This window comes from Stegastes partitus, unplaced genomic scaffold, assembly GCF_000690725.1.
Source record: "Stegastes partitus isolate 25-593 unplaced genomic scaffold, Stegastes_partitus-1.0.2 Scaffold148, whole genome shotgun sequence".
NCBI lineage: Eukaryota > Metazoa > Chordata > Actinopteri > Pomacentridae > Stegastes > Stegastes partitus.
The window spans coordinates 463,440-475,021 of NW_007577879.1; the positions used below are offsets into that span (position 1 = coordinate 463,440).

The 11,582-nt window shown below is 43.4% G+C and overlaps 1 protein-coding gene across 1 annotated transcript in view; it reads left to right on the top strand.

Moving 5' to 3' along the window:
* Positions 1 to 278: 278 nt before the first annotated feature.
* Positions 279 to 11,582, top strand: part of astn2 (astrotactin 2) — a 298,857-nt gene continuing 287,553 nt past the window's right edge. The window contains exons 1-2 of the mRNA XM_008279213.1: positions 279 to 540; positions 598 to 777. Of these exons, the coding sequence (XP_008277435.1) occupies positions 279 to 540; positions 598 to 777 (442 nt within the window). The remainder of the gene's footprint in view (positions 541 to 597; positions 778 to 11,582) is intronic.

Sequence of the window (11,582 nt, forward strand, 5' to 3'; positions counted from 1 at the left end):
AAAAAAAAAAAAAAAAAAAAAAAAAAGCCCGCATGCAAACTCCACCTCAAATGTGTCTTTTTAAAAAGTGCACGTGCTCCACCAAGTTTAGGTGATTTGTTGTCCCGCATGTGAGCTCAGATGGATGTGCGGAGGAGCCGAGAGATGTCATCCTCCTCACTACACCTGTGCTGCCGCCTCCTGGACGGACGCGACTCCTTTGCAGCGACTGTACTATAAGTGAACGGACAGCTTATGAGCCCCACTCAAAGCGGAGAGAACCACACGCGAGGAGCGGGATGGCGAAGATATTAGCGCCGCACCTCCGCGTCCTTCTCGTGGCTCTCCTCCTTCTCCTGCTGGCCGGGTCCCCGTCGGTGCGGGCGAACCGAGGGGCGACGTCGCTCCAGGACGAGGAGAGGGACAAAGAGAGCGACGCGGAGACGCCATGTGAGGTGAAAACCGTCACCGTCTCCACGCTGCCCGTACTCCGGGAGAACGAGTTCAGCTTCACCGGCGGAGCCTCGGGGAACGTGGCCGGTGGAGGAGGAGGAGGAGGAGGTGGAGGAGGAGGGGGTGCTTCTTCTGCTGCTGCTGCTGCTGCTGCTGGTGCCGGAGCAGGTGGTGCTGGTGCTGGTGGTGGAGGAGGAACTGGAGGAGGAACTGGAGGAGGAGGAGGAGGAGGAGCAGGAGGAGGGGGGGAATCCCGACTCCTGTTATTCGTTAGAACAGACCTACCTGGGCGAATCTCCGTAATGGATGATCTTGACAACACTGCTCTTCCCTACTTCACTCTCGGTAAGAAACTGCTGTGGTCTTGTGTTTTGCCCTCCATGATGCACATTTTTACGCGCGCGCCCCCCCCAACACCAAAAAAGATCATGCACGTATGAAGTCACCTGCTCTGTTTGGATTCATGTTTGCCCCAATAGGGCCTTGTGATAAGATGATTTTCCCCCTTCTTCCTCTTCTCCTTCCCCCCATCCTTTCCTTTTCTATTTTCCAACATGTTCAAGTGACCTTCTGTAGTTCCTTCCATCCCCCTTCCTTCCTATTTTGTGGTTAAATGTGATTATGACTTTAAATTTCATGCACACGCTTAAGTACGCTGCCCCAATCAAGCAGTGCAATCCGGCCCCACAAATGTGCATGAAATTGGTATTTTTTTCCCCTTATTATTACTCTTGCTGGTGCTTTGCTGGTGGTAGAAGTTGAACTGAATAAAACACAAGGGGTTGGAAGTTTGCTGTTTTTTATTTTAAAAGGGGGGGACCCCCCACAAGTCCCACTTTGAGAGCAGGTTCCGCCGGTTTCTTCGACTTTTTTTCCAAATGGTTTCGGGGAATAGCATCGCTGATTGGATAATCATAGAGGACAATAATAGCAGGGAGCAATCTCTGCCTCACACCAATCTAAAAGACGTTTTTGCAAGAGACTGCACGCTACGGAGGGAACGTCCTCACCTTTTTTCTTTACGATTTTCTTCTTTTGATTATGTCTCGGAAGTCACGCGTGTTCTTATGTTTTTGTCCTTTTGGTTAGATGAAGCAAAAGTCCCCAATCAGTGCAGGTCAATCCCATCAGCACACTGAAAAAAAAACACTAAAAAAGCATGAAAAATACAATCATGCAGAACTTGGGTGGAGGTGAGTGATGCTGAGAATCCACGAGAAAGTCTCATTACTCGGACAGTGGCTTTGCTATCTTCTTTTTTTTTTTTTCTTCCTCCTCACCCCCTCTTTTCCCTGGTCTCAATTTCGCTCTCTGTATGAAGAGCGTCGACTAAACTGGCTGTGCAAAGCAAAGGCGGGCAGGCGGGCTGAGGGCTGGAGCATTAAGCTAGTAAATCACTTTCTATTCTCATTAAGGACAGCCGTTGACTGGTGAGAAAGGCCTCTCTGTCCTCCCAGTCTGCCAGCTAGCAAATTTGCTGCTTCACCCTTTCAGTGCATGACTGCATGCCGTGGAATGGGGAGGGAAAGAGAAGGCGCTTGTGGTACATATTTGTGCCGAGATTTAGTTAACGAATATGTATCTCGCACTAAAGATGCGGCTCTGGTTTAAACAAGATTTTTTTTTTTTTCAAACATTTTCATTGAATGTAAAGAGAGTAGGCTTAAAAAGAAAAAAAGTGCTTTACTATAAACTGTATTTATGTCGGCCTTGAGAGATGTTCAAGTACGTTCACCCGTGCTGTTGACCACATTGTGAAGCTGCGTAACCGCTCTTCTGAATACCATTTAGAGAGAGAATAAAAAAAACATGTTTCCTTTTAAATAAATTTCTCCTCGCAGAGCAATCAAATACTTTATATCTCGTCAAAGTCTACTTGTACTTTCGTGCGACTGTTCCAAAACAAGCCTTTCAAAATTTCCGTGTCCGTTTTCCCGAGTTCCGACGCTACAAAGAAACCCTTAAACCTCGTAAATCTTCGTATTGTTGTGCTAAGATCCCCACACTGAAGTAGACATTTTGGTGTCACCTGTGTTTTCCTTCTACTCGGTATTCAACACCGTGGTGCGTGCCAGTCATTTTGACAGCTTTTCCTTGATGGATGTATTAGTGGCTGTGGTGGAGCTTGTGAAATTAGATGTTTGCAATTGACATCATAAAAAAAAAAAATGCAGTGTTGTTGATTTATCACAACAAAGTGAGCAAAAATTGAATCATATACGCCGTGAATTTTTATTATATCAGTATTGCATTCGCTCCATCAATATTGTACCTCATCATTTTCTCTCACCTATTAAAATAGTGCATTTCGATGCTGCCGAAGCTTGAGCCTTGCCAAATACGCGAGTGGATACGCACAAACGGTGTATGGGATTTGGCATGCAGGTCATTTTTTTCTTACATTTTATATTTTAATAGCCACTAAAAAAAAAATGATACAGGACTGTGTAGCGTGTATTGGATGGAGGCAGCCATCCACCGGCGCTGTATTCTGCTGTGTTAATGCTGCTAGAAGGCTAGTAGCATCTTGCCTGATATCACACAGAGTTGTCAACTTGTTACACTCCGTTTCCACCCTCGGTCTGACATTGACTCCACTCTAACTGATTTCCGTCGGGGGAGGAGGGGGTTCAATTTTCCCTAACCAGTCAGCGGAGACCAACGTATCCGCCTGACTCTAATGTCATTTTAAGTTGACACTGATGCGTAACCATGCCAACATATGGGCTTTGTCAGTTTTTTTTTAAAAACGTGGATGGGAGTGAACTACAACGCCGGATGATATCGAGACTACAGTGCCGTCGATGTGATAGAAATGTGTTAATCGAGGGAGTCGTATCAAACTCAAGAACCTCAGGCTCTTCAACAGCCCAAATGCGCCCAAACCCGAAGCTTGACGATGCCTGACAACGGCGGCAGCCCCGGCCGCGGCATTGATCGGCTAATCGTTAGTCCTTCACCGGCACTTATTTGACCGATTGCTTTTTCAGTCCGAGAAAGTGCTGTTTCATGTCACGATGCCAGACGAATCAGTCAACTCAGTAGAGTGGATGGATTCAAAGTTCTGGACCCAGGAAAGGCAAAATGGAGCAACTCCCAAGAGCACTGCAAAAGGCTGCCTTTAGTTTCGTAATCTAAACTTCAGAAGAACTTATTGTAAAAAAAGTTCTTGCACTGATACCAAAGGATAAAACACTGAAATTATTACTGGCACTCAGTTGTTGGCATCTTACTACGCTTGAGACACCTGCTGTTGTTGTCTTCCCTTGATTGAGGACATGTTGGTTGGAATTTCAGACAAGGATATATATATTTTCATGCGTACCCTTGCTTTTGCTTAAGCATATATTTAACCAAGACTTGCCTCTCGTAAGAAGACACCTCCATAGGTCGTTTGTGCAAGTAGTTTATGACAAACCATAGATGTGTCATCTCTAGCAAATGGGCAAACAAAACACTAAACTTTATCACAGGACACTATTTGTTTCTCCCAACCCAACCATAGTGGAGTCCAAAATTACCCCCGTAGTTCAGTCTTTTACTGCACCTTATATATAAGAAGAAACACTCAATCATTCACTCATAATTGTGCCCTTGCCATCGAATAGCTGACGTATCGTAAAGTGGCGTTCTACGTAACGAACTGATTGACTATCCCATGACATTACCCGACTCTTTAATCTTAACACCACAAATGCTTTTTATTTTAACTCCCGTCTTTCACAAAACCTGACTCAAATGTTTCAGCTGCCTAAACCTAGAAAAACACAGATGGAAAAATATATATATATATCTGTGCTACATCTCCTGCTGCTCGTAGAAAACGGTCCTTTGGTGTGATATCAGAGGGTAGCGACAAACAGCGTTGTCCTAACCAGTTAGTATTTGCCGCTGTGCTTCACTTAATTGACATATAAAGTGCAAACCCTGTGTTACCTCCTCCTAGTAGCTGCATTTCTCTTCTTTGATAACAAAATTCACTTTCTGTTTTTTTTTTTCCCTTCCTACAATAGTGAAAATAGCACCGCAGAGATAAGGTATGCAGGGGCATACCCTATTAGCCAAATGCCATCCAAACCATAATGAGCATAGCGCTGTCTGTTTCCCTGATACTGTCAGATGTCCGATTGTTTTGTCGAACCAGCGTCAGAGGTTACAGCGAAAGGGGGGGAAAAGGACGGCGAGTCTCCTTCCCCACTGTGGCCTGCCTTCTCGGCTTTGATTTATTACCACAAGTGTCACGGAGAATGGATGAGCAGAAAGGGCAGTGTGGAGGAAATGTACAGAGCTCCTTCCCTCCTTCTCCCCGCCGCCGCCGCCACCTTCCCTGTTTTGTTTTCCTAGTCTTTTCCTTAAAGACCAATGAGAGATGCCTATTTATTCAATAAGCACATACCCCGTGTACATAAATATTTGCTTCTCCTCACCTTTACAAATGCAATACCATCGAGCTCCAGCGCCGCACCGTCGTTTCCCCCCCAAACAAAACGCGACGCTAATGCCGATTTTTAATGCACTTTTGGAATGCAGTGTTCAAAATATGTCGGTAATTCCCGTTTGTGGCGTCGCACTTACAAATTCAAGGGAGATAATTCTACGCCGCCACGCTTTGTCACACAGGATAATTTTCTTTGCTCATTTTAAGTGATGTCGTGGGACTCGGTGGGAATCGATACCTTTAGCAACATGGCTGACTCTGTAAACACCTCATTAGGAGTTCACCTTTTTGAAAACCTTCAGGCAACTTAATGCAACACATTAAAAAAAAAAAAAGCATCTCCCCGCATTCCTTATCGCCCCTGTCCATCGTATTGGCCTAAATCTTTTTTTTTTTCCCATTTTCCACCACATCACAGTCATTTTTACGCATCTTATCAAACCCCAGAATGTCAACCGAGCTTTTTTTTTTTTTTTTTTCCCCTCCCTCTCGATTCGTCTCCGCCGCTCTACCTATCTCTATAAGCAGGAGTTCCAGCAAACCCTGCCTGCTTAGAGATGGGAGATTAAAAGCTACGGTGGTAAAGTGGAAAAAAAAAAAAAAAAAGAATACAGGTGCTAGAGAGCTGTGTTCCCTGTGGCACGGAACATGTACACACCGCACTACATCTCAATCTCGTGTCAAGGGTTCAGTTTAGCACTGCAGGACAAGCAATGAAGAGAGGCCAAGGGTCAACTGGAGAGATGGGAGTTATTATGTGGTGTGGAGCTGAGACAAAGTTTTTCCGTTTGTTTTTTTTTTTGTTTTTTTCTAAAGGACGCATTCAAAGTCGGTGATTAATTTCACTGTGGTTTGAATATATTGTGTTTACAAATGCAACGGAAAGGTTCAACCTATATACCCAAGAGGCGTTACGTGATCCGCAGGCCAGCAAAACGATTTATTTACCATCGTTTGACCTGCTGTGATAGACCCATAGGAGGCTGTCTTTAGAAGATGAATACCTCGCTATAGGCAGTGTCATTTGTAGCATCAATTCCGCTTCTAATCACACACAAACCTTTCACAGTGTTTCCAGACTCGGGCCTTCAGTGTTGGTCATATACGGTATAAGTGGCAGCTTTACAGCATAAAAACGACGGGTCTGTTCTGGCTGAGTGACTTCTCCGCTCCTCCCCTGCGATTAACCAGAAATGTCATACGTTGTGATCGGTTGGGATGTCATCACTTCAACGTTGCTGCTCGCAGCGGCGTCAACAACATCCGGGGCTACTCATGAAAAAAAGTAAACGTGCTGAGGTCGTTAGCTTCCTGTGAGTTTTAGAATTCAGTGTTAGTTTTGTTTTTATGCGTGTTTCTAAGGCCCTACAAGGTCTGGCACCCCAGAATCTCTCTGATATGATTGTGAGCTATGAACCGGCTAGACCCCTCAGGTCATCTGGAACAGGCTGTCTGCTTATTCCCCGGTTCTCCACAAATACTGGTGAAACTGCCTTCAGCTTTTATGCTCCAAGCTGCTGGAGCAACCTGCCGCATCATGCACAAGGTGTGCTTTAATGCTGCCATCTTTGTAAAGCTAAATTGAAAATATTCCTTTTCAGCTGCACTTTTGCACGGTGTGGTTTGCTGGTCTTGAGTTTTTAAAACATTTTTTTATTGGTTTTAACGCACATGTGTTACTATTTTTATTGGTCATCTTTCAGTCTTAATCACTTTATTTGATCTTATTGCATTGCCACCTTTTATATGGTTTTGATTTGCGTCTCATTAGTTTTTACTGGTGTTAATTCTAAAACCGTTTTGTAATCTAGTGTTAATTGTGTTTGTTTTAGTTGTGCTTGCTTATGTTTAATCCTTAAGTTTTTGTGGCTGTTGTGCTTTTACCTGCAGTGAAAGTTTTCGCAGACTCTCCAGTTAGTCTGTTTTCACACATCATCTTGCGTCAAATCTCCAAAGTCTTCTTTGCTCCCACTGCGGTTTGCCAGCTCCCTCTTTGGTTGTTGATAATTAATACGCCGCTGCCGACGGTGATTTACACTTGCATGTGTCAGAGCTAGACTCCGGGCGGTAAACATAGCTGTATTCTTGTGCAATAACAGCGACGGCTGTGATGTTGTTGAACTTTGCCGATGAGATACAAGATGTATGACAAGTCATGAAGCGTTTGGGTAAGGTGCTGGGCCGTGCCGAGCCACCAGAGCAGCATCAGTATGCTCAGCGCTGCTTTGTTTGTCTTTGTTTTTGCTGGAACTTGCTTTTCAGAGAACAACAGATTAATGGGTTGTATCGTCTCACACGGCGAGAAACTTATTTGACCTGCAGGGAGTGAAGAATCCTAGTTTAACGGTGACGAGCGATGGCGTGGGGAGGATGAATGAACTCTGGTCAGTTGCACTGTGCTCATTACTGTCCTTTGCATGTTTTTTTTTTAGCGCTGAGTTTTTACCACCGGGCTCGGTCGTCTTGCCTCGTGGCTCTTGGTGGACAGCTTTGATCTCAAGATAATCATTTGATCATTACCATTGCTGAGAGGCGCACTGCAGTTATCTTTGACGGAATGAACAAAGGACTTTATGTAAATAGCCCTAATGAATGCACAAGCTCTTTTTGTTTGTCTGATTTATGCAACATGCACAATGGCTTGTATGCTTTTCCTATTTTATTAATTAAGATGATGCCTGTCAAATTAATGTATGCCATTTCCCCCCTCCCCACTCCTTTTGAAACACTAATAACGTATGTTTCCAATGATCTGTTATTTGTTTGGGGTGATTTGCGATAGCACGATTACAAAAAAGGAAACAGATGGATCTAAATAAAGTCTTTACCCTCCCTTATACATGTATGTGTACAGAGCCCCTAAAGGGACATGTCGGAGGAACAAACATTTCAAATATCTCGTGCGCACGGCATAGGTTTTACGTACATTTTTTTCAATTTGACTGTAGTATAACCAGAGGGAGTCAATGGATGTTTGATGCGAGTTTGATGGCACTACAAGCAACAACTAAAAAGTTATTAAGATTGTATTCAAATTTATTATAATAAAACATACCTAAAATTATACAATAGTACATTTTTCAGTCTAAGCGCTGTAGTACCACCAGAGGAAGGTCATTAAGGTGTGATGTGAGTTTGGTGTCACTACAAACAATAAATGTGGCGTTATTGAGTTTTTTTTCAAAGCGTTTCCTTTCGCCGTGGTAATTTGTTGACGGTCCCTGAGCTCCGCAAAGATCAGTGTCATTCCTTAAGAATGGAAGATGTCTCATTTTGGGGGAAAAAAAATAAAAAATTTGGCCGGTTGTAGGTTGTGGTCTGTATTACAGCGTTTGGGAAGAGGCACCATTTGATTTAAAACAGTGATATTGTAGTTAGCGGCGAGATATAGTTATTAATGCCAGAAGTTCGAATCTTTGAATGTCTTTCCAACTTGAATCTTTAAATATCTTTCCAACTTGAACTTTCCAACTCGTTTTTTTTTTTTCCCCCTCCGACATGTCCCTTTCGGGCAGGGGTCTCACACTCAACTTACCTGGGGGCCGCTGGAGATAGAGTCTGGGTGAGGCTGGCCTACATCAAGTATTCCACAAAAAAAGGGTTTCAAGTATTCCAAAAAAGTACAACTGATCCAATCTTCTCTTGATTCATAACAATTCAGAACATGAACAGTCTTCAGAACATAGACTTCTCCTACCTACTCCTCTTAGACAGCTGAGCCACATTTGGCTTGAGGGAGGAAACAGTTGAGACCCTCAGTGTGGCCTGAAGATGCTCATCGGTGAGTTTGTACCTGGACTTCGACTTATTAAAGTTCATGGTGCAGAAGAGCTTTTCACACAGATAGAAAAACAACAAAAAACGCATTTGCACTGAGACTCTATGACACTCCCGAATCACGTTTCACGTGACTAACGTTGCTAATTTGCGTTGCTGTCAAGAGCCTGAGCCTCGGTAGCCCACAACAACGGTAGCCCACAACTGATATAGTTATATATATATATACACATACTGAAATAGAAAACGCCCAGGGCAACGATTCGTGCCGGTGCGTTTGAGAAAAACACGCGGGCTGCACGAAGACTAAACTTGGATGTCAAGTAGAGGGCCACAAAATATCATCCACAAGTTTGAGACCCCTGCTTTAGGGGTTCTGTACATCTGAGATGTGAGCATTGGTTTGAATTTGCCAAACCAAATGGGCTATTTGCTTGTATTTCTAATTACTGAAACTCAGATACTTACACATATGAGCTGAGCCTGCTAGTTTTACTGTTAACTTTTCATACAGAACCTCCATAATGACTTCAACGGCCTTCAGAGATTCCATCACAAAAGCAGCTTTGACTAAATTTCTTTTTTTTAAGTTACTTTTTTCACGTTTTTTGTATAGGACAGTGAAGAGAGAGACAGGAAAGTGGGGGAGAAGAATGGGGGAAGGCCTTGCAGCAAAGGGCCATGAGCGGGATTGGAACTCATGGCCGCCGCTTCGGGGACTACAGCCCCTGTACATGGGTCACCAGCTCAACCAGTTGATCTATAGTGGCGGCCCCTAAATTTCCGTTTTGATGCCCTGAAAATAGGCGGAAGGCTCAGTGACTCCTCATTTACTGTCCTGTTTCTTCTCATGTGAACTGAAACCAGCAGCCTAAATTTACTTTGAAAGCTAGCCTAAACTTTTCCATCCCACTCTTGGAGTTTTATTGTTGCACGCCGTCTCTTTGATGGATCTCCACTGATGCAAACGCTTCCCGTCTCCCTCATTATTTCATTTCCGTAACCTCCTTTTGTAAGTTTGTTTTTTTTTTACCCCTGCATTGTTTTATGCGCCTCCGTAATTCCGCGACAGCTTATCTCGATATGTAAAGCTGGACTGGTATCAAAGAATAGCCCGGACGGTGTAGCTAACAAGAGAGCATGCCGCAAGGCTGATTCCCAAAAGATTTATAAACTTTCTACTTGTATACTGTAGAGAGGCTTTTTAGTCTGTGCGCTGAATGCATAATGTGACACTGATTTATAAAAGCAATTCCATTTACTTGCTCTTTTTGCTCCTTGGGCTCCTCTGGTGTGTCCCCACCACATAATAGAAGGCCCCATGTGACAAAAACTGTGTAATGTATTTGCTCTCTTAGTAAAATACTTTTTATAATGTGAGCCAGACATTAGGGGCACAGGGACTTTGGGTGAAATCCATCAAGTTGGGCTGCAATATCTTTAAAACCCAAGTACGATGTTGTCGACGTGTTGAATATTTTACCGTTTTTAAAAGTGCAAAGTTTAAATTGGCCCACAGATCACTGAAGTCGTTATCTTGTTGACGGCGTAATCCAGTTTCTTAGCTGATTAACAAATGCGGTCCGGCCGGAGCTTCTCTTAACAACCGGTCGTTTAAATGGAACTTTATTTAACCTCAAAGCGGGACTTTGTGCTTTCCTCTGTTACGCGAGTTCACCACGAGTCCCATTAATCAGAACTGAGTATTTTATTTATTTATTTCCCCCAAGAGCTTCTCTCAGAATGTGATCTTTTTTCCCCCCATTTGTTTTTTTCCCCCCAATAGATCAATACCGATGCACGCCGGCATCACGTTCAATTTTGCAAATTGATCGTCACATGAAAATATTGATGCTAAGTGCTTTCTGTAACATGGGATTGCTTTTTATTTAATGGAACCGAATGGGGCAAAAACTGAAGAACTGAAGCTAAGATAGATAAGAGTTGTACGTTTTTTTTTCTCCCTCGGCTCCTCGGATTCATATTCAGAAATGGACTCGCAGGCGGAGATAACAGCTCGACAGCGGCTGACTTTGGCTGCTTGTTTAAATGAACTTTTTCTTGACTTTTTGGAGTTTTTTAACGAATTCACTTCATAGATGTTTAATGAACTTCAACTTTAAGATTATATTATGCTCAAAAAATACTCGAGCATTTTCTGAGTATTTTGAGGTGAATGCACAAGTTTCATAATTGCAATTAAAAAGAAAATGGAGTTGGTTGTTTTATGTAAATGAATGCAAACAGATTAAACTTTTTTTTCTTTTTTGGTTCTGCTAAATACCTTCAGCATGTTCTGGCAAGAGGGGGAAAAAAAAGAACAGTTGTGGCCCAGGGTGGCCATTTCAACTAAACAGAAGACATGAATAAACACAATAGTGAAGTATTAAGTCCACCCCTGACTGCCTAAACAAAATGAGACACGGGGAAAAGGGCTTGGAGAGCAGACAGTGTAATTATGTATATGGGATGGACGTTGTTCGCTCCTCGAGGCGGAATGTGCTCACATTTCTGCTCGAAAGCTGCAGTATTGCTCCAAAAAAAAAATATTAAGTTCACCCTCATGCGAGAGCTATCAGGCTGCTGAAGAGCAGGTGGAATTTCCTTTTGCCTGGGCAGTGCTCTTACTTGAGTGCAAGTTCTAACTTATCTTGCAAAAGTTGAAATGGAAATGCTGCTTACCTGCCTGCTGATACTCAGCCAGTCGGTTCCAGAGTGCTCTGTGTCAACTCTCTGTGTGACACACAAGTAAAGCAGCTTTTGACCAGCGGCACTGCTGCTCCGTATAGATCCTGCTATAAAGCTGTAGGCAGCTTGTGGATATGCCGAGTTGTTAAATAGACGGCGGCTGGACTTACTTCTGGTTCTTGAAGGTTTTACATGCATACAGTTTTCTGTAGTGATTTTGTGTCATTTCCATTGATAATTTTATGTT